This window comes from Hippocampus guttulatus, chromosome 5 (assembly GCF_054856545.1).
Source record: "Hippocampus guttulatus isolate MCC_2025c chromosome 5, RoL_Hgut_1.0, whole genome shotgun sequence".
Classification (NCBI taxonomy): domain Eukaryota; kingdom Metazoa; phylum Chordata; class Actinopteri; order Syngnathiformes; family Syngnathidae; genus Hippocampus; species Hippocampus guttulatus.
In genome coordinates, this window is record NC_141265.1 from 5,439,050 (window position 1) to 5,463,346 (window position 24,297).

At 40.5% G+C, this 24,297-nt stretch overlaps 1 protein-coding gene across 1 annotated transcript in view; it reads left to right on the plus strand.

Annotated features, from left to right (window-relative positions):
• The window catches only part of galnt9 (polypeptide N-acetylgalactosaminyltransferase 9), a 64,697-nt gene that overhangs the window by 21,285 nt on the left and 19,115 nt on the right, over nt 1-24,297 (plus strand). Inside the window, exons 4-6 of the mRNA XM_086112060.1 lie at nt 5,326-5,500; nt 11,180-11,377; nt 20,735-20,852. Of these exons, the coding sequence (XP_085968186.1) occupies nt 5,326-5,500; nt 11,180-11,377; nt 20,735-20,852 (491 nt within the window). The remainder of the gene's footprint in view (nt 1-5,325; nt 5,501-11,179; nt 11,378-20,734; nt 20,853-24,297) is intronic.

Genomic DNA, 24,297 nt, shown 5'->3' on the forward strand with positions numbered 1-24,297 from the left:
TAAAAACTACGTGAGGCATTAAAGAAGAGACAGCGGCATTTCATCTATTTGATAATGAATACCATTATAACTTCAGGACAAACTCAGTTACCCTTATCTTCCAAAAACGCCACCTTCAAACTACGAATCAATATTTACCAAATAACAAGACAAAAATAAAATATTAAATTAAATACATCCCACTCACCAGAGATGCTAATGCAGACTGTTCTTTGCTCTTGCCTGTCGACATGAGTTAGCAATAGCACTGCTCTGAAAGTGACCCAAAATTCATTTTCCAGGTCAGCCAGCAGAGGTGCTGGTCAACTAATCTCACAATGTTCACTTTTCCCTGAAAATCACCCCTTGAAAAATATGTTTTAATCATTTTCGACATCCTCTTTAATCATTCCTGAAATAAAGGCAGCCTTATTTAACTATCCATGTTTAATAACAAAACTCAACATTTAAAATGTGCATTGTTAATATACTGTTTAAATTTAGGGAGCTCTTCCAGTAGTCACACAATCTGTATGAATCTTGGATAGGCCAATCAAGATCGTTTTGGCAAAGTTGTGACGAGTAACTGTGTTGACATTTGAGTTTAATTTGATCCCTCTCGTAACATAAAGCATAGAGTGGGCATTTGTTGTGACTTTAATAATCCATGCAGCCACCCAGACGATTAATTTGTGACAATTTTCAATGACGCAATGTCAGCTTTAGTCAATGTCTCGAAAGGCAACCATTTCATTTCCCAAAAAGATATCTCGCTGTTCCCGCCCAGCTCCTCCCTCAATCTTTTCAGTCATCGATGGTATTTCTCGTCAGAGCCCTCTCTCAATGATGTTCAGCTTGCTCTGAAAGAGTCGAAGTGATTTGCCTGCTTAGACTGAAGAGATCCAATTTTTGGTCACAGGTTGTTACGGTTCCCTTTTGGCCTATAATATTTTGTTTGGCCATTGTGTTTGATTTAGGGTTAAGTTTTAGGGTCATGTTTTTCTCCCGTGTGTTTTTTTTCCTGTTACTTCCTCTTATCTGCTCACTTGTCTTGTTACACATAAAAGCCATATTGTTTTCTGGGAGTATTTAGTTTCCCAAATTCTTTGAAGTCTTTCTCCGGTCATTGTGTAATGTAGCGCATTAGTCCCCATGCTATGAGTTATAACTGTGACAGCTACTGGGGAGTCGAATAAACAATTAACGTTACGTTTTTAACAACACATTAGCAGTAACGTGATGAGTGTGAGAGTTGACAATTTACAGAATGTGCTATCAATGATTACAATATTCCAACTGAGTAACATACTGGCCCAGGTCTGCAGATGGCCTCTGACTGTCAACAGGTACTAAAACAGAAAGCCAAGATGATGGGACGAGTCTCATCTTTTCCCAGTCTATTTTTTTGTATTGTTTCCATGGTGATGAGAACTAAGCCTTATGTTGTGTGATACTCACATCAGGTCATGATGCTCAACTCCACATCACAAAGGCTTGAGTGTAGAGAGTGGGAGGAACACGGCACCAGATTACACTTGGCCCCTCTTCACTCAACGCGATCATGCTCCTTCAGGTTGGCATAGTAAAAAGAATTTATAAAACATATGTTCAACTAAAAGGCACACACCTGCATCGTCACTCCCGGGAGTCAAACAAAATACACAAAATTAAAAAAAACAGCAGCAGGAGTACACACATGCTCATTAACTCATTACACAAAGCTCACAATACGTATTTGTAATATTTGCTTTTGTTTTTGCTTACATTCGGCAATTGTTTTAAAATCTCATTTTTGTCATTCTACTTTGAAGTTGATGGGAAAATTTGTTGTACTTCACTCATTGTATTTACGTCATTAAAAGAAAATACTTTTTTTGTCAGGGCAGTCCGGTGTCGAGTGGTTAGATCAGGGGTTGGCAACCTGCAGCTCTTTAGTGCCGCCCTAGTGGCTCCCTGAAGCTTTTTCAAAAATGTTTAAAAATGGAAAAAGATGGCATAGGGAAATATATTTTAATATGGTTTCTGTAAGAGGACAAACATGACACAAACATTCTTGCCGTTTTCCAATGCTTTAAAAATGTGTAGAATAAATTAAATTTCAACATTTCTGTCAACGAAGGTTTGCATCAGCCTACGACACACGTTTCTATTAGCAGGGTGGCGGTACCAGACAGGTGGCTGTTATTTTTTCTTTAAAAACGGTGTTTCCTGTACAATTCACCCAGGGTACTGGCAGAGAATGGGAATCTGGAGGGCAGAGAGGAGCATTTTTAAAGGTCCACGTGAGCAACGACAATTAACACGCTGCAAAAGTGCATCCCATGCCTCGGTCACGGGTCGATCTCGGGAGGCTGGTTTATTGAAAAGTAAATCTTCGGTCAAAAAAGGTTGGGCACCCATGCACAACAGGATGGACTGCAGGGAAAAAAAACATTTACCGTAATCGTGAAGGCTCATTGTGTATTTGTAGCCAACTTAGTCATTTTGATTGCAGGCTAATATGGCAAATATAGCTACATACAGCATGTGTTTCCTTCATTAAAAGTATAAAATGAGGCTTTTAATTTTCTGCGACTCCAGATATATTTGTTTTTTTGTTTTTGTTTTTTGGTCCAATATGGCTGTTTCAAGATTTTGGTTTGCCGACCCCTGGGTTATATCATCAACCTCACAGTGCAGAGGTACCGGGTTCGATTCCAGCTTCGTCCTTCCTGTGTGGAGTTTGCATGTTCTCCCCGTGCCTGCGTGGGTTAGGCTCCAGGATCCCCCACCATCCTTGTGAGGATAAAGCAGATCTGAAAATGGATGGATGTCGGTAAACCCGATTTTCACTGGAAACCTTTTTCTGCTTTATGTGGAACATCATGCGGCCAAACCCGTCAAAACAGGTTAGCAGAAGAACTAGCATAACAGCGTAGTGCATAATGATATGTTGGTTTGAAGCCAAACTCAAATTTTGTTGTCTTTATGGCTGGTGTCTTCGGACAAATGTTAAATCACTTACCTGTACCGGAGGGAAGTGATTTCATCAGTTTTGCCCAATCTGGAAATTGGTTTTGCATCTTCCTAATCAGGGAACAATCCTTTCCTGACAGAAAATCTACATGAATATGCGGTTGGAGATACAGTGGGTTTAATCCTGCTCAACAGCCCTCTGTCAATGACTTGGTGGAATGAGACAGACCTCTAAGCAACCCTTTTTAGAGCTCGATGATTAAATTAAATTAATTTATTTTATTGACTCACTTTAACAATTTGATGCTCCGGAATGAATGTGTTCATCACATATCTTTTATTAACAGCATGATTCCAACTTGTTCACTAAATTATAATTTCAAATGCCATTTGGAAGTACAGTTGTTTGAACCTCACAGAACACAATCAAACGCTAAAATCGTCAGCACATTTTTAAGATAAGCAGTGCCCAACTTAAAAGAAATACAAATAAAGTCAACAAAGGCAAATAAAGTCACATGTATTTATTTTTGTCACATGAATTTTCAGTTTTCCCAGAAGCAGTCACGAAAAACCAAACAAAAACTGGTCAATAGAATACGATATGATGGTAGTAGTGATGGCAGTGTGTAGTTTATTGTGATTGTCTTGTACTGCATGACTGTTGGTTTTCGATATTTTCAGTGATCGGTGCATCGTCACTCAAAGGTCAGATTTGGTGCTAGTAGTTCGGACTTTATATTTGAAGTACAATCATGAATCATTTGCGGAAGATGTATAAGCTATGTATTTGGAGCCTTTCTCACCTGATGTGAGATAAATAACAAGCGAACTCGGCCGCTTCATCTCTACTGGCTGTCCTCCTCCTCCCCCTCACGTATGAATTGAAACGTGCATGTTTTCTATTTCCCCACAATGCATTACTGTAGTTCGCTTGGACGGCATGCAACCTTGTAGTCATATATTGATGAGTTCCGCTTTGGCTGAACGAGTGTGTGCACGTGTGTGTGTGTGTGTGCACGTGTGTGTGTGTTTGGGGGTGGGGGAGGGAGGGAGGGCAGAATGACTCCAATGAATGTCTAACCGTGTTTACAACAAAATCTTAATGAGGCCTACAGATTTCCATGGAATAACAAACTACAATCTAACAAGCTATAGTCAATTCACTGAATTAAATATGACAGGCATGCGCGTTTCCTGCATGCCAGTCAGTTTTTTTCCCCCATGTGATGTCTATCAGCCATTTAGATTAAATTGTTTCAAAAGCATATTCTCCTGTAACTTATATTGTATAACATCACTGCGGGCGGCCCGGTAGTCCAGTGGTTAGCACGTCGACTTCACCGTGCAGAGGTACCGGGTTCAATTCATATCAGTGGTGCAAATGTTCCCTGTTTGAACGACTATGAAGCCACACCTGACTTTAAAGCAGCACCTATTGGGAATTGCCTGAAGAAATGTTCAAAGTGATTTTATTAACCATCTGGTTTATATAAATATATGTGCACGTGTGTGTATATCTATCTATCTATCTATATATATATATATATATATATATATATGCACGTGTGTGTGTGAGTGATACGGCCCGGTGATCCAGTGGTTAGCGCATCAACCTCACAGTGCAGAGGTACCGGGTTCCATTCCAGCTCCATCCTCCCTGTGTGGAGTTTGCATGTTCTCCCCGGGCCTGCGTGGGTTTTCTCCGGGTACTCCGGTTTCCTCCCACATTCTAAAAACACGCATGGCAGGCTGATTGATCTCTCTAAATTGTCCCGAGGTGTGAGTGAGGGCGTGCATGGTTGTTCGTCTCTGTGTCCCCTGCGACTGGCTGGCTACCAATTCGGGGTGTCCCCCGCCTGCTGCCCGAAAACGGCTGGGATAGGCTCCAGCACCCCCGCAACCCTAGTGAGGATGGAGCGGTTTGGAAGATGAATAACATCACTGCATCGTTTTCATTTCCCTGTGTGTCTTTCATGAAATGCTGGACGTAATTAAAGCATATCTCATGAAAATATTTGAATATTCCTCATCCACATGGTATTGTGGCAGAAGAAAGGAGCACATGTTGAATGCAAACACGTCTTGACTTCCAAACTGCCAAGAAATCAAGTCACAGCTGCAGTATAATCAAATGTGTTCATATTGGTTGTTTGACTGCATACTTTTACAAGACATGCACAGTGTGCACCACCTTTTATATCATGTTTTTCATGAAGAAGAATACAAACGGGAAAAGTGTTCAAAAATAAACTGCTTTACTCTGTTCAAGCTTGCCAATAAAGTTACGCGAGAAATGTTAATATTTGAAATGGTTGACAACCCAACCATTGAATGCACTCTATCTTAACGCTATCATGACATGTCACTGTCTAATCTGCCCTTTTACAGTGGAGCTGAAATTCAACTTGGATCAGTATGTGAACAAACGTTACCCTGGCCTGGTCAAGATTGTGAGGAACAGCAAACGAGAGGGTCTGATCCGAGCCAGAATACATGGTTGGAACGCGGCCACGGCTCCTGTTGTTGGCTTCTTTGATGCCCACGTCGAGTTCAACATTGGCTGGTAAGAGAAGGTCATGTTTAATACAAGCGGCTCCCGGCCTGCCGCTCTCTATGCACAGAGTAAGCACAGTACTGAATGGTGATGGTTCACAGCTTGTCTTGTAAATGACCGAATGAATCGCTTTCCCCTTTACTTTTGGTGATGAATTACATCTTGTCGTCCCAAACTTGTATTGCGTTACAGGAATTATATTACGAAAAATATAATGAATAACTTGTTTAATTACTTTGCTACTGCCTAAATGTAATATGTTACTTTGGTAACGTTCTACCCCCAACACTGGCTTTTTATGCTTCTGTATCCACCATTCACCTTGGACGTGTTCTCTACTTGACATGTGGTGCCGGGCCCTCGCACCGCTTCCGTTTTACATGCCAGGTTCCGTAGATTTTTTTTTTCTCCTCTCTTTACAAGTCAGCTCTTTAAAATGTTATCTTCAAGGAAGTGTGTGAAAAATTCCTGTGATTTTACCAGAAGAAGATGGGGAAGGGGTGAGAGGATTCACCAAAGCGGGAGATGTTTTTTTTTCAAGACATATGCGTGTGTCGCTTTAGCGTGTGCATGTAAATGTGTGAATTTACATAATCTACTGTCTGTGTGCAGGCATTTTTTGCATCTCCTTTCTTCCCAAAGATTCACCCTCTCTAAGCTAAACCTATTTGTTACAATGGAAGGCATCAGCTATTTATCATAATATGATTATTCACCATGACACATCCAGTGATTAGTAAAATGGATGGTCGCTCTGTGTTGAGAGTCTCCATCAATGACCTTGTGCGTGTTGCCTGTGCGTATTGTGCCACCAAATATGCTGCCGACTTGCAGCTGCAGTGTTTTGATTCATTGACGTGGCATTCCCTTCCCGTTTGCTGTGTACTTGCATTAGAAATGCTGCCTGTTCTCATTACTGTTTAAGCTGACATCACTGGATTGAGTGTATAACCTGTTGGTTGGTCGATGAGAAGATGTTCACCAGTTTACTCAATATGGATCTCATGTGCACTCAACACTTTTCGGGAAGAAGAAAAAGTTGCGATTGCTCTCTGTATATACAGGTCGGGGCTAAACATGCATTTCTTAACTGACAGCAACAATCAGAAAAGGAATGCCGTTTCATGACATCATGTACTGAACGGACGATGATCTAAGCATGTTTGCCGATGACAGTAACATGAGGACTCCTTCCATGACACTTTTGACATTTGCGAAGGAGAATGGGACTGACATTTAGACTGAACATCAATGGTCAATTCACACATGATCCCAATTAATGAGTATTACAAGAAAGGACACCAAAACAAACGAAACACAGTACTGTACACCTAAACTATACAATGAGCCATGAGTCCAACATCTTAATCGGCGTACAACAGGAATAAACAAAAGAATAAGGACAAATGTCCACATCTGACTTTTAAACAAATATATATATTTAGGGAGAGAGAGAGAGAGAGAGAGAGAAAGAGCATCCATTCATCCATTTTCTGATCCGCTTTATCCTCACATGGGTCGCGGGGGATGCTGAGGCCTATCCCAGCTGTCTTCGGGCAGTAGGCGGAGGACACCCTGAACCGGTTGCCAGCCAATTGCAGGGCACACAAAGACGAACAACCATCCGCGCACACACTCACACCTAGGGACAATTTACAGTGTTCAAGTGTTGATTTGGACCTTGTCTCAGTCACTTCCAAACTTCCTGACTGCAGAAGCACCACGAGGAAATTATTTGTTGTTCATGCAAACCTCTGGCCAGTTGCTATCTCACGTTATTAATCAAAACCCAAGTGACTATTTTTTTTTTTGTGCACCCTTTGCAAATGGCGACCCTCCTACACCTCAGTGAGGTCGAAAACCATGTGGTCACAGATCACATCACTGTATCATTCAATCAATCAGCAGAGACCTGGAATGCATCTAATTTTCCCTTTCTACTGCAGCTGGAAAAAGGCACTAAAGGAGCCTAGCTCACCGAACATTTCTATACTAAACTTCTAAACTAATCATGGTTGGCTGATGAAACTTACATTTTATGGTTGAATACCGGTAGTTGTGCTGAGGGCAGCACGGTGTTTGACTGGTTAGCACGTCTGCCTCACAGTGCAGAGGTGCAGGGTTCGATTCGGGCTCCGGCATTTCTATGTGCAGTTTGCATGTTCTCCCCGTGCCTGTGTGGGTTTTATCTGGGTACTCCGATTTCCTTCCACATTCCAAAAACATGCATGGCATGTTAATGGAACACTCTAAATTGTCCCTAGGTGTGATTGTGACCACGGCTGGCTGTATGGGTATATCTATGTATTGGCTTCTCAACCAGTTCAGGGTTTACATTTTAAATTCAGGGCATGTTCTGTCAGTCGTCAGCAAAATAGGTGTCCATCAGTGACGGACCTTTTGTCAGTGCTGCTTATCAGCATGCTTATCGTTGTAATACAACTATGTTTATTTACCTTGCAGAGACAATGGGTAGGTCTCGTACATTACTGTGAAGCACCACATCCATCCATCCATCCATTTTCCATTCCAGATATCCTCACAAGGGTCGCGGGGGGTGCCGCAGCCTATCCAAGCTGTCTTCGGGCAGTAGGCGGCGGACACCCTGAACCGGTTGCTAGCCAATCGCAGGTGAAGCACCACATGAAATGGAATTGAATGGTGGCAGGAAAAGTAACCACAGGTGTTGGCATGTTTACATAATCTCCGGTTATTCATCACTGAAAGGGATTCACTTCTTTTGTATTATGGGTCTCAGTGTGATTTTGTTGCATACAGATGAATAAACTTCTCAACGTTGTGTGGATGAGACAGAAGATCATGGAAGGGAATGACACATGCAGACTGATATGTTCAAACCGCAAGTCCTCATTTCCAGAACGTATCTTACGTTACATCCTCACGGGTTCTTGGGGTGGTGAAGTTGCCTCTTGGCTCAGGAGCTGTTTTTGGTTCACAAGGCTGCTTGAAGATGAATACAAGATATTAACTTCTAACCCTGTAACAAGTCAGCAACGTGATATTGATTAAGTTTAAAAGGTAATTGCATTCTTCAGTTGGCACAGGGTCTCGTTCTCTCTTTATTTGATAAGTAGAAGGGAACAATCTGTCAACACTGAACATTAATCACAATAGTAACTCGACATCTTTTTTTATGTCTGTGTCAACTATTAGACTGGACAGGTACTCCAAATTTTAGCCAAAATGGTCTTCATCCTTGCTGATTTACATGCTATAAAATGTTTATCCATTCTGTCTTGTAAAATTTCATGGTTCCTTCACTTTTTGCCATGAAGCACTCAAATAATTTATTTTTGTCGTATTTGCGCTCACCTTCCTTAATTGCATATATTCCCACATCATTTATCAACAGCAATTTTTTTCATTTCAGATCTCTTGGTAAAACTCGAACAATACATGTGCTTTGTATTTCCAAAGATCACAGTATTGCTTGACTACTCTCCTTTGTGTATCCAATAAATTTGCATTCATTGCAAGAGGCGTTCATACATTTAACCAATCTGGGGCAATTATAAATTCAGAATCTTGCCAAAAGACACTTAAGGGTGTACAACCTGAAGTCCTCGTAGTAGGAAAGTCATATATATACAGGCAGTGTTATTTTTACCAAGCTCATTCAGAACCTCAATATCGTTTTCTCTTTGTGTAATTCATATTGAGCTTGAACCAAGCAGGCAAATACATGAAGGTTAGAACATGCATAAATAACATACATTCAAATGTATCAACAGCTCATTAAATGTTGCACAGTCCAAATCTTAATCCCCGAAATTTCTATCCTTTCTTTATACGGGAGACTGTATTGATGTCACATTAGAAAGTATTGGTTGATGAGTGATTGTAAAATGCCTATCATTTGTAGAAGGGGTGGAGTTAAGGCCGTTTTTATAGCTGCATCATTGTTTTCAACCATCTTTATCAAGTTATGTATTTAGAATAGCTTTTTTTAAATCATAATAGCATATGCAATTCAACTGGTCTATTCCATTGGCAATGTGAGCCTTAACCTCTTGTGAAAAGTAGCAGTTTTGCTTGGCCAAGACGGATGGGTCCCACTGAAGAAAAGTAGATGAGGCGAGAGAGCATAAGCATCAGGGTGAACAGAGGCAGTGGGCGGAAAGAGAGAGAAACTGCAAGTGTGGGAGTATCCTTCAGAGACACATTCATCACGGTATAATTGTAGCCCCCTTTTATAAATTTAGAAGTATATCACATGACAAGCTGAGTGTATTAGGACTGGCTTTGAAGATATGGTGGATGTTATCTCTGAGCATGAGAAAGACTCTTCTCATGTACCACTGGCAGTGATTTCATTGTGACTGTAACATAAAGCCGAGGCTCTTATTTGGTTTTTAGCACAAATAGACATGATGAGCCCTACACCTCACCTGTAGAAATCAGTCAACGATAAATGAGTGAAATTCTAAATGAAATGTATAATAAGATTTAGTCATTAGCTTCACTGCTGCAAATGATGTGTGAATGAGCGTAACATGCAGTATATGGATGGACAGGCGGACGATTGTCATCTCATTGAAGCCTTGGGAAGCAAGCAAATTGAGGCACTTACGTTTGCATGTGGCCACATTTCAGCTTTCTTTGTTGATGAAATTCCACAAAACCTTTTTGAGGTTGAGATTCAAAATGTCCCCTAAATTGGCTTGTAAAAAGAGCCTTGAATCACTTAAGCCAAAGGTGTCAAACTCAAGGCCCAGGGGCCAGACCTGGCCTGCCACCATTTATGTGGCCCGCGAAAGCTAATCAAAAATGTCAACTTTCACACACGCACACACACAGCCCATATATATATATATGTACACACAGCCCATATATATATATATAAAGTGGCTGTGTGTGTGTGTGTGTGTGTGTGTGCGTGTATTCCTTTCTTTCTTTCACAATAATTATATAAAACAGGTACAAAACCTTTCAGATGAATGTCGTGATGAGATTTGAGGCAAAATAAACAAACTAGTTGAAGCAAAGTAAGCTTCACTTCTCATTGTGCGCTTCTTCAGAAAGCCTTGCTCTTGTCTCTCAACAAGTCTCAAACGGGGGATAATCTTGGCATTTGTTTTCATGTGCAGGAGATTTGAAATCTGGTTTTATTTGTTGACCTTCAGAAAATTCATTTTGCGAGACCTTTGCATTATCAACAGTCAAGGGAAATAATCTGGCAGTTGTTTTGGATGTTAAATAACACTGGTTTGACAGCCTGTAACACTGCTGGGAATAGAGCACAATTCATGTTGGCAGAGAATTAAATGTGAAATGATATCTGCAGCTGTGTGTAAATGCTCTCAGTGTAATTTTTTTGGAAGTTATTTTTGAAGTTATTTCATCCACAGATGTGCAAGAATAAACTGAGCCCACCTATTATCACACAATGTAGGGAAAGGTTCTTCATTGTAATTAGTTTACAAAAATTGCAGGTAATAAAACTAAAATGATTTGTAACTAATGAGAAAACAGTGCAATGAAGGTCAAATCTTTGGGCAACCTTTCTCAATCTTCTGAGGGAAGAAAAGTTCTATTTCCACTAGTACTTTACAGGGTATGAATCTCTTTCAAACATTTCTAATTCAGAAGTCTCATACCTGTTGACAAAAGCGGTGTGGATTTATAAATTAATCTGTGATTCTATTCTTTCCTTTCTTTCATCCAAAGGGCTGAACCGATTCTAACCCGAATGAAAGAGGATCATACCCGCATCATTTTGCCCGCTATAGACAACATCAAATACAACACCTTTGAAGTACAGCAGTATGCCAATGCCGCCCACGGCTACAACTGGGGGCTGTGGTGTATGTACATCATCCCTCCACAGGAGTGGCTGGACAAGGGCGATGAGACGGCTCCTATCAGGTGAGTACCTCAGCAAGTGACCAACATTCATAGCAGATGAGGATGTTTGATTAAATATGGATAACTGGAGTCGGTCACTTTTTCATGTAGATACCCATCAAAGTAAGATCCTCTTCGGACCGATGTGCCGACCAAACACACAAATAAATAACGTCATTTAAAACTCATTACTCATTACCATGATAAATACAGTTAGTCGTATGCAGAATCACAAGGCCACAGCAATACGGCATCATTAATGTACTTGGATGGCATCCAAGAGCCAACTTGGATGACATTGCGGTATAATCCTTAAATTGGTTATGTGTTCTTTGTCAAATAAATAAATAAATAAATTACGTTGAATTTTGCTGAATTTAGTGTGGGAGTGAGCACAGCTGGCTTCTTACCCACGCATCCTCAATCCATTTTAATTCAGCGAAGGAGAAGTGCACGTTCTTCATGGTGGAAAGACTTGTTGGGATCCATGCAGGATATCAGTGTGCACAAAGCACATTTAAAAGGAACCACAAGATCTCCAGCTTGATGATGTAAAGTTGGCCGCTGTGAAGTAGGCACTTAGAAACCGCATTCCACCCCTGACCGTGTGTAACAACCCAACCTATAGTTAAGTCATGGTACTTTTAAACATATATTATAAATCATAATAGTAATGATTTTCCATTGAATTGATTTCTACAATGATTCAGGGATTAATGTATGCTGTTATTTTATTTAAGAATGAAATACAATAACATCCCCTACCAATGTTTGCCAAGCATTTGGTAACTTTAGAATTACCACTTTTTTTAAAAAGTCATTGGTGCCATAATAAAGTCGCAATCAATGGTTAAGGTGAAGAGAGACATCTCGGAAGTGTAAAAAAAAAAGAGTGGAAAAAGTGACCGTATTATTTATTTTTCATATACATCCATTCGATTCTGTTTCAGGTGTTTTGATCCTCGATTCGTTGTTCTGAACAGTATGAACATAATCTAGGTCAATCTTGTGATTCATAGACATGCATCATTCCACTCACGTCCATAACAGTATGGCATGGTTTGGTTACCATGGCAGAACCATTATTGACATGGACGCTCAGTAGATGCATAAGCATCCCAAAACATAGAGATGCACAACTGGATTACACATGATGCTTTCAGTCATTAAATATCACGTGTACAAATGGAACAAGCGGGGTTTCGGATGAATGCAGTTCTTTTCACGAGTAGGTTATTATAGGACACTTCTTTGAGTAAAATATGGTTGGGGATGAAAACGCAGCAGTGCTCTAGTTCAGTGATTCCCAACCAGTGTGCCGTGGCACATTTGTGTGTCATGAGAGATCATCAGGTGTGTCGCCTTATCCGGTGTCAGTTATCAAGATGAAAACTATTTATTTTCTATTAAAAAAATATTCTTGTGACTTTATCTTGGCAACCACCTATATTAACAGGCAGAAGAGAATGCTCTTCCACTAGATGACAGAAGGTACACAATTAACCGTTGTATCCACTTTTTGTGAATCATTTCGCTAAGTGTTGTGCCTTGACATATTTTCCAATGGGAAAATATGTGCCTTGTCTCGATAAAGGTTGGGAAACTCTAGTTAACCTTTTCGATCTGTAACATAACACAGAACAGAAATGCAAATAGTATTTGGGATTTATTTCAGTTATCACTCATGCACACCATCATTGACATATTCATTGTAGCGTAGCTGCAGTCCTGTGCACCTAACATTACCTTCGGTAAGGCTGTGGCCTATTTCATTTTTTTTTTTTTTACTTTAATGTTTGTACTTTACTCACATGCCACTTATGGACAGTTTGCCTCAAGGGCAAAGCGTTTCAGCTGTGCGGATTTCTATTGGAAATCATTGGCCCACTTGTTCCGCAAGGTTTCTTCCCATCAACAACAGAAGCTGGGTGGCCGGCCAGTCAAAGCTCATTCTCAGTGCCCTTTCTGGCCATTTGAACACCAGAGACAGAAAGAGGTCACAAGAAAGTACAAGAACAGCATGCTTGCGGTTATTCTTCTGATTATGCGCAAGACAAACGTTGAGGTCCCAGAGGTTCAGAACTTTTAATTTAGTGTGAATGGCTAGACAGATATTTGAATTGTTTTTTTTGTTTTTTGTATGTAAACTGTTTGTCACCTGAGATGAAGGGGGGAAAAAAAAGTATTTTAAAAATGAGCCCACAATGCCGAAAACATCTGGAGAACAATAAAAACGTGAAATGGGAATTTTAAAAAAGCTTTCATGTCTAGTAGTAAGTTATGAAAATGTAACTATGAGTAACATGGAGTTGCACCAGTTACTACTACCAACACGACAACTAATATTGCCTTGACCAGCCGGGACCAAGACTAAAAAGGAGCAGGCTTGGTAAATTGTGAGCAAGGATGTTGGAGTACCGGTACCTTATGAGGGGATTGAATTGTTTTCAACTGTTGAACTGTCAACCAAGATCGCATTTAGCAGCCAACACAACAACCCGTCACCAGATTGACCAACGATGTTGAAACTCATATTTGTGCGTGTGGGTGTGTGTGTGTTTGTGTGTGGGTATGTCAGAAGAGAAGGGCCCCTCCTGTCCACTCGAAGAAACCCCAGTGTAGTCACCTTGCGTGCAGACACAGGCGAGACAAGCATCACATTGCGATATTTCACATTCGCTCACGTGAACCACTTCTCGAGCCAGCCAGACCTATACGTCATCCATGACGTCATTCCCCTGTAAACGAATCACACTCCGATACGTGCTTCAGAAATTCCATTCTGGGTTGTTCGACATGCGGTTCGAAGCCTCAGCACATTTTAACTAATCACTAGCTAAATGCAGTGTATTTATCAAGGCTTCCTCCATTGTCCGCTGCATTTAAACGAGACAGCCAAAAGAGCAGTAATTGTTGAATCCCGGTCCACTAACCACAACCCCTTTTTCAGCAGCAGCCTACACAAAGCCCAGAATATGTCTGTGCCCGGAAGTCTTTCGTGAGAAATAATGTGTCTGTATTTCAACAAATCATAGCTGCATGCCTGACAAAAGACCACAGGTTTAATATGTTTAATCGCATGGCATTTGAGCTCAAGCTTCCGACATGGATACTCGGTCTTATCTGAGAACTTGTGTGTCTTTTAGTACGCGTTTTTTAGTTGGTGGTGTGACATGTCAAAGGTGGTACAGAGAGCCACATGGAATTTTTTTGTTATATTATGTATAGTACCAATATGAGATGGAAGGGAAAGAATAGCTGTGGGTAATAAACAGCGCAATAGCAGTTAAAAAAACGTGTAGCGTTGGTCATGAATGGAATGACGGCAGCGTGCCAAGACCTCAAATTCGTGAAATGGTCAGACAGCAGCAGGATAGGATCCCCTGGGTTGGTCCCAACGCTATTATTATGGGCTGGATTAGGTATTTGCTGCCTGAAGAAGTCAAAAGTATTTATTTATTTAACCTTTACTGATCCAGGTGAGGCAATAGAGAACAGATTCTCATTTGCAATGCTGACCGGACTAGCAGACATAGTATTAAATATTGTCTCATATAAATATTAAAGTCATGCATGATTAATACAGTATATTATCTCTGTGGGTCACCAAGTCAGCAACAAATTCAGAAAATTCATTTCAAGAGCAAAGGCCAAGGGGACGGTAGTAGTTGCTGCTGAAAGAGAACTCCAAATGATTTGAAGCTGTTGTTAAATGTAGGACTGAGTTTAAAACCAGATTCAGAGATGAGGGCCTATCTTTGAAGTGCATGCAACATGTGAGCTAACAAAGTCTATGGGAGATGCTTCATTAATGGAAACATTAATTTGATTTTAACCAAATCAGAGGAGGGAACACGGGGGGGGGGGGGGGGGGGGGGGGGGGATTATCCGCAGGCAGCCAATTTAGGGTGGGCAGACAAACAAGACAGGTGGGAAACCTCACATCAGCAAGCAAAGGGCTGGAGGTGCTTACTCAAGGCAGACTTTCAAGCAAGACTACAAGGCCTTGCTATGTTGTTCTTTGAAACCTCTAATTGCCTCTTTCTTGAAATGTTACAGCCCACATGTATAATTATATCAGTGAGTGTTTTTAGCCTGTCCCTTGTGTCTTAACTTGTTTCGCATCAGCTCTCTAGGTGAGTGTCTCATTGTTCGTAGTCTGGCCCAGGTATACACAGTTAACAATTTACACAGTAAAATTTTCAGCTTGATGTCATAGGTGATGGAGGCACTTGTGATAAAGGTGTAGGGAGTCAGAAGACTGAGCTCGAGTGCGACTAGTTGAAGTGGTGAATCTGGTATGCTTCTTAACAGGCTCTTTGGCGCTAGCAGGCTGCATGGGGCGATGCGAGTTAGACGAGTCGGTTGGCTTCAAACTATGCTGTGAGGTCTGCACGTCACATATATGGCCATCAAATTATTCTCCTCTTGCTGACACACACATCCCTCTAGCAGGTACAGTGAAATTCCTCTACAAGCAAACCTACATGGGCGAAAATACCCCCCGAGTATGAAAAACATTTCATGCATGAAAGCCATTCCCACTTTTCTGCTCCCCCTACGACGAAAAGTCCCCCTGTTCCGTTATACGAAATCTTTGTCTGTGCTCTTGCCTTGCAACGAGATTCACGACAAGGAAAACAAGTCTTCCGTAAAAGTCTAATCCAACCTCAGCATGCCACAGCGACCTCTACTGCTTCATTCGGAAACGGCTACAGCAACCACCACACTGGCTTATACATGCGCAGTAGTCCAGGAAGTAATTCGTTGCATTGCTGAAATGGCTACGAAATGGACCTTTGCAGACCAAGGAGTTAAGAAAAGAAAAACATTCACGCTTGAAGACATGATAAAAGTAATAAAAATGAAAGATGGAGGAAGCAAAGTAAAAGACATTATGCAAGAAATTGATGTAAGTGAAAGTGAATGCTGATCGTAAATTTTGCAATTTCCCGTTATTTTCTTTCTACACTGGCTATATGAAGTGTCAAATAAGTGTATGCTCATATTTATGCACTACGTATTGGAATATAAATACAGAGTACACACATACGTTTTCTGTGTGTGTGTGTGTGCGCGTTTACATCTGAGATAAAATTTGCGACAGTGAAAAGCCCCCTGTTGTGAAACATTTCTTGCTGCAAACAGGATTTTGTTGGAGAGGAATTTCACTGTACAGCCTCTCCAAGAGCAGGTTGCAAGTGTCATGTTTCGGTTTGTGACCAACAGGTGGCACTGTAGGGCTCTCCCTGCAGCTGCACACCTGTTGGTCGTTATGTCGTTAGCCATTTAAAAGGACTCCCGGCACGACCACTCAGTGTCGGGTCATTGTTTGTTCGTGTGTTTGCTGCTGTCATGTTTGTTCTGGTCATGTTTCGGTTATTGATAGTTTTTGTTTCAGTCATTGTTTTTGTTTGATACTTTGGCTTTGTTTTGTTTTCAGGACTTTGTTTGTTTAGGATTTAGTTTTCTCTGTTTTAAAACAATTTGTCAAGTACACCCTGCTCCTCTCTCTTGCCTGCTTTTTGGGGTCCACCACCACCTCACTATGTGACAGCAAGAGGTCCACAGGTCCATATTCACTTTATCCATTTGGATCTTTTGCAGAGAATAGTGGGGGCGACAGCCAGCCAGTGAGCTGAGCCAAAATGTGGAAATCATCTGCTAAGTTAAAGTTTACAATTAAGTTCTAACATTGCATGGACCGATAGAGAGCCTAAATTGCACAAAGCAGAAATTGTTGTTGTTTAGTTTTTTATGAACCTCAGCAATACTTTTGATCTCTGTGGAAAGGTGTAAGAGTAATGTTATATAATTTATTGCTCTCTGATTTTAGGTGTATAATCAACTTACAAGTGCGACCCAGCAAGGATCTCGTTTAAGTACATAGCGCATGGGAAAAGTACACAGTGTGCAAATCAAAGTAGTTTATCATGCTGAAGAGACCAGATGGTATTATATTGAATATTCCATCTATACTGTGCAGCCGTCTATACAGTTCAACGTGCACATGATCCTCAATACCCAAATCTCGTGGTGGCCCAGAATGTTGTGTATATTACGTGCAACCATCTTCCTCTTTGTGATTCATAAAGCATCACAAATGGAGCTTGTTCTGTTTCTTGACTGAAAGGTGTGTGTGTGTGTGTGTGTGTGAGTGTATATTTGTGTGTGTGCGTACATCTGCATGCATGAGCATGCGTGCATGGTATCTCAAATAATGAAGTTCAAAAGGAAGAATATACCGAGCAAGTCACATTAGAGGAAAAAAATAACTGTTGAGAACACTGGATGAATAGAGTGCTTTTTATGGGCCTTTGTCCCAAAGCACTTAAGATGGGACCCAGCAGATAATAGTGGTATAAAAGAACCCTAGGGCCTGTTGCTGGAGTGGGTTACCCCACTTTTGTGAAGAATATTCTTGAATATTTGCTGTACATGCTGACCTGAGGTTCTTTTCGGGTTGTACTAGTTTTGAGAGTGCAATCATGCATTTAAAAATGATCATTTCAGTGAGCTGCACTGATGAAGGACTTGTTATGAAGGGAAATTTTCAAAAAAAGAAAAAGAAAAGAAAGATGAAAAACAAAACATTTCAATCAAAGTGTAGGATTTAAATTTGTGCTATACTTGACAAAAGCATAAATCATTTAATTACTTACAAATTCACATTTCAATACAATACTGAGAATAAAGAAAAAGTTGACTTGGCCAAGTTCTAGGTCATTAAACTGCATCTCACAATCGCCTGAGGTCTCATTTAACAAGCATGCGTACGCACAGAAATATACATGGAGCAGGAATAGGAACATTCCCACGCAGTAAGGGATTTATCAATTTGGATTGTATGTGAGGGCGGCATTATCCCTAAGTGTGATTGTGAGTGTGAATGGTTGTTCGTCGATGTGTGCCCTGTGATTAGCTGGCAACCAGTTCAGGGTGTACCCCACCTACAGCCCAAATACAGCTGGGATATGCTCCAGAATGCCCGCGACCTTCGTTTGTATAAACCAGGGGTGTCAAACTCAGGTCCTGGAGGGCCGCTGTCCTGCATGTTTTGCAAGTCTCCCTGTTGCAACACACCTGATTCAAATGATCAGATCATCAGCAAGCTCTGCGGAAGCCTGACATTGAACCTGTTCATTTGAATCAGGTGTGTTGCAACAGGGAGACTTGGAAAACATGCAGGACAGCGGCCCTCCAGGACCTGAGTTTGACACCTATGGTATAAACGGATTAGAAAATGGATGGATGGATGAATGGATGCCTCGAGGTTGAAAGAGATACTGGTGGATTATGATGACACAATTATCATTGCTATTATTGGGCAGCAAACAATATGTCATAAAACAAAGTCATGGGATTTACACATATGAGAATAAACTGTTTCCAGTTTGTATTTGAACTACAGTATTATCCAATTATGCTACGTATCCTCACATCATAGTCACCACACAACTGTAGTACAGTGTTCTCAAACGTGGTTCTTACAGCCTAAATTCGGATATGGTTACAGTTTTGGAGGCAATTTTACAGCAGTTTAGCAGGTATTTGACAGTCGCAAATAACTTCTTCCATCCAAATAGGTTTGCCAATGCATTTTACAATTGGCAAGGAAGTGGGTGCATAGTCTTCTCTGATTTGCACCCTGATGTAATGATTCTTTGAAACACTTGAAAATTACAAAGATGCACCCAAATCACATTACTTGATGTTTAGTCACACGTGTGGCTTTATCTGGGAAATGTTTCCCTCATTTCCTGTCCGACCATCTAGGAATAATGTTGATGCCATTTATAGCACCGGATCCTTATGAAAATGAGCGTGTATTAGTGATTCACACTAGTATGATATCAAGGGATAAAACTAAAACGGCAACTCCCCAGCAATGGACTGGCAACCGGTCCAAGGTTTCGTCTGCCTTTCGCCCAAAGCCAGCCAGGAATTGGTTGCAGCTCCTTACAACCTTGAACGGGATTAAAAATGGATGGATGGCTGAATGGAAACTGAAATGGCATGGGAAAAGGATTTGGGGGTTGAGCTTTCTTCAGTGATTGAGGGACATACTATCTTTTCTACCTTCAGAGAAACTGAGATACATGATAAGTACATTTTTGTTCAACAGCCTTGGGGAATAGAAAGATGCATTTATTTCCCTGTGCATGTTTATTAGCGGTATGTTAGTTGATGAATGAACTGCAAGCCAAAGTTTTAAAAAATAACTTGGCAGACCAAATGTTTCTGTCGACTTAAGAGTTCATTTTGATTTTTGCTGCTTGTTTTCATGTTGTTTATGATTGAAGTTAATGAGGTCATCCCAGGAGACCATGCAAGCCACCGGTGTGATGCGAGCGCATTTATCTGTAATTTATTTGTGGTATTTGGCAAATTTCAGTCTGGTCTTCGATTTTTTTTTTCTTTTTACTTGATAAGCATTGTGCATTCTGTGGTTGCTCTTTACTTTTGTTAATGAAGTCTTGTAGAAGGGATACTTTCACACAGAAACCCTGAAGTTTATTGCTGATGTCATTAACTGTTCGGTCAGTTTCGGTCATCATCTGCTGCTATTTTTTTTTTTTTACATGTTCGTGCCCTTTTTACTCTTTACACCACTGGTTTCTCTCTTCTTCGGGACATTCTAAACCAGGGGTCACCAATGTGGTGCCCGCAGCCATGAGGCAGATGACCCCTCCCACATGGACCACAAAAGTAGTCCGCGGACCCGCTCTGAAATTAACTTGCTAATGATGGGACATTGTCATTTTTCTCGAAATTGACAAAAATAAAGTGTTGCATATTGATTTTTATGTTTTCTAATTATTGTGAGAAAGTGATCATGAATTAATATTACCATACCACAGTATAGTAATTACATTATGAATGGTAATTTGAGCACATGTGTTATTTCAGAAGTACTGACAGCCTAATCTATAGTATCCTAAGCATGAATATGTACTCTAGAAGTAGCTCTCAGATTCAAATAGGTTGATGGTGACCCCTCTTCTAACCCGTTGAACCAATACTCCTTGAGTGGTTCTGATTTATTTTCCATCTTAACTTCACAAGTGCTTGTTATAGTCTATAGTCAGCTCGCTTTTGAGCATAGACATTGAGTGCTCTCTATTGATTGAATAATCTATGTTAAACAATGCGTCTGGGTAAAAAAAAAAACACCTATTTGTCACATGTTCTAATATCGTGGCTCGAATGAAAACTGGCTTGATCCAAAAAAAAGCTCATAATATCATTTGAAGTCCACAGCAAAAAAACAAAAGTAATCAACCTCACTGTTCCAGTGTTTTTGAAGGGTAGTGTAGAAAAGAAGAACCCTGTGTCTTTTCATTTTCGTGTAATGATCCTGTCATCTCTGTCTTCCAGAACCCCAGCGATGATTGGCTGCTCATTTGTGGTAGATCGTGAGTACTTTGGAGAAATTGGTCTGCTGGATCCTGGTATGGAGGTCTATGGAGGAGAGAATATCGAGCTTGGCATGAGGGTAAAGTCTGATTTGCAACAAAGCTGACTTTTGATGCATTCACTGTTGGAGGAGATTTGGATGAACTAACAGGACAATCTTTCCATTTCAGCTGAATAAAAAGTCTAAAATAGTCAAGAAAGTTGCTCGGGGGAATCTATGTAAACTCTGTTATCATTGTTTTATGATGAATAAATGCATGGACTGAGTCCAGACCTGCTCCAAAGCTGAAACACTGAGATACAAACCCCAATTCTACTGAATCTGGGATTCAAAAACAGGATATAATTATTTGCAAATCCTCTTCAATGATGGAAGCGTGGTTCAAATAACATGATGAACGGACTAACGACTAACCAGTACAGTTTAGCTTGTAAAAAATGAAGGTCTGGTGATGACGCGCGGGTGCCGCTGATGGATGAAGAATGACGGACAGGCAACATTTGGCAAATTGCACACCTCTGAGGATTTGCAAAACATTGTAATATTATGTTTGACAAAATGTCCCAACTTCATTCAAATTAGGATGAATAAACCAAAATCAATATAAACCTGAGGCAGAAAGGTTTTAATGTGACTGAATCAAAGCTAAAAATACATTTTTAAAATCCATTACCACAAATCTAACATTTAAAAGTCTGTGTTTATATAAATAATTATGGTTTGACTTGTGAAATATACATATTTGCCACAACTTTCAAAATACATTTCCCGTGTTTTTCAGCTTTAGGCTACAGCGTAAGATACAAAAACCCAAAGGCATCAACAGAATCCGCGATTAAAATATGCAGTTAGAATTTCTGAAATTGAAGTGCACGTGGAAAATCTCTCTTATGCAAATTCACAGCCAAGCCAAAGGCTCTTTTGCTGCTGCTTGGAGTTGAATTGAATGCTTCATGTGAGCCAAAGACTTGAAGAATTAATTTGCTGGTTTGCAGATTAAAATCACAGAAATTCTTCCAAGCCTAGTGGAAGCATTTTGGCTCTAAATCCCACCTATGCTTGTCAGAGATACGAGATATACTACTCTTACCTTTTCCATCCCTTGTATACAAATCTTAAAACGTCATCCAATACCAAACACCTTTAAAAAAAAAGTCACTTGAATGGGGGTCGATGTATGCCTTGCTGATTACAGTCCTCTCTTGAGACCGCTTCAGTAAAACCAGAGATGTTTATAGTGGTTGATTACCATTCCAGAGAACATCACTATTCTAAATAGAGTGGAGGTTACTTTTCATCAATAATACCATTATTGTCCACCAGCTTATTATTATGGTCCACCAGCTTTCTGATCGTTAGATTGCCATTATCACAGTTATAACTCAACGTGAAGCATTATTTGCTGAACACTATGGAACCCCGTGGTCACCATATTTTCTCATTCAGTCGAGACACTTTTATGTACCTGACGAGGCATATAAATTAGCGAGGGGGGGGGGATCAATTCAGCTACAACTGCTGAATTAAGTTTGACTAACTTTATTGAACTGTGTGATATGCTTCTGTTGTCTTTGTATGTGTGTGGGGGGGGGGGTTCTAAATACAGGCAACACTGTAATTTATGACACATGAATTATGCACATGAATCAAACGTGGCCAACAAAATCCAATGACCTTTTCTTCTTGTGCATCCTGTGAAAAAAAAATGATTCCCAGACCACTGAAATTGTGCATGTAAGCGAATGTACAAGCTTGAATCGTTTAGAAATAGTTTGATTCGGCTATTCATATGGCAGCGAATAGGAATAAACATGGGCCTCTGGTGAGTGCATGTCTCAAGCAACTCTTTGTGGTGTCAACTGAAAGGAGCTGTCATTTGGGAAAGTCTTGATTGACAAGAACAAGTTAAGCAATTAGCCTGAATAGCTCTCAAAAACCAAGTCGAGTAACTCAAAAGACAATGTGACTGCAGGGCGCTGACTGATGAAAGACAGGTGCCATACAGAATGGTTACAACGCATTAGTAATTCATTATGCTTGTCCCACCTTACCTCTCCAAGCTCATCTACTCCAACATACATGCCTGCTGCCTCAGGTCTGATTAATATTATGTTTGTGGAATATGATTTACATAGCAAAATCCATCCATTTTCAGCCTCCTCAGGCGGCGGCCATTTTGCAACCTGCAAACTGCAGTCAGAATAGTTAACTCATTCACTCCCAAAGACGTTTTTAAACGTCTTTTCAGACTTGGTCCAGAATTGGCTGGGACTGAATGAGTTAAGCATCTTTGTCAAACCTAACATGTATGTTTTTGGAATGTGGGAGGAAACCGGAGAACCTGGAGAAAACCCACGTGGGCACAGGGAGAACACGCAAACTCCACAGAGGAAAGCCAGAGCCGGAATTTTACAACTGTTTTTTATGTCTTTGATCTGAAATCAGTCAATGTCTGAATATATCTAGCAGCCAAACCTCTGCTGGCAAAACAAATGCTCATTTGAATCTTTTTGGGTTTACTTCACACAGGAGTCATCAGGAAACAAGGCAAGCTTTTAAAAGCCCGATATATATCCAGTATATGGCACTTACACGTCCTGGAAATGCAGTGTGATATGATGAGGTGGTCTGCATGCCTCACTAACCAACCATGCATATCCATCTGAAGTAATGAATCCAAGATTTAAAAAATATATCTTATTTTTATTATTCACACTTCCACATTTCCAACTACCTGGACTGGCCTTGAGGCATCAGGTCCTTACTTATATATGGGCAGTGTGGCGAATGAAGATAATTAAAGTCAAACACTTCTACCAGCAAGAGAGGCGAGAGACATAATTACACTTCACTTGGTCCCCAGCATCCTTGGCACCACCTTTACATTTGGGATGAATGAGTGGAGTTTGCAACATTTATTATCCATATCATATTTCATTTTCTATTCATGAGCCAATGAGATGCGTGGCATGTTTGTTGAGTGTACAATTTATTATTTATTTGTTTTTGAGAATTAAAAAACAGCATTGTAATGTCACGGTCATCATCATAATGAAGGATGATATAATCTCTGATTCTCGCATCTTTTTTACTTCAAACTATAATTCCTGCTCACTGGGCAACTTCAGAAGAGTTAAACGACATCAATACGACATCAATTATGATGTAATATATCCATGAATAATGAATAGGATACCATTAATTGTAATTACCTTATATTGTGCATTACTCTGCATCTTCTTCTTCACAACACACTCGAAATAAAAAAAAAACTACATCAACACGCACACACACACACACACACACACAAACACACGCACACACACACTCACACACTGATTCATTCATTCATTTTCCGATCCGCTTATCCTCACAAGGGTCGCGGGGGGTACTGGAGCCTATCCCAGCTGTCTACGGGCAGGGGCGGTGGACACCCTGAACCGGTTGCCAGCCAATCGCAGGGCGCACACAGACAAACAACCATCCACACTCACACTCACACCATGGGACAATTTTGAGTGTT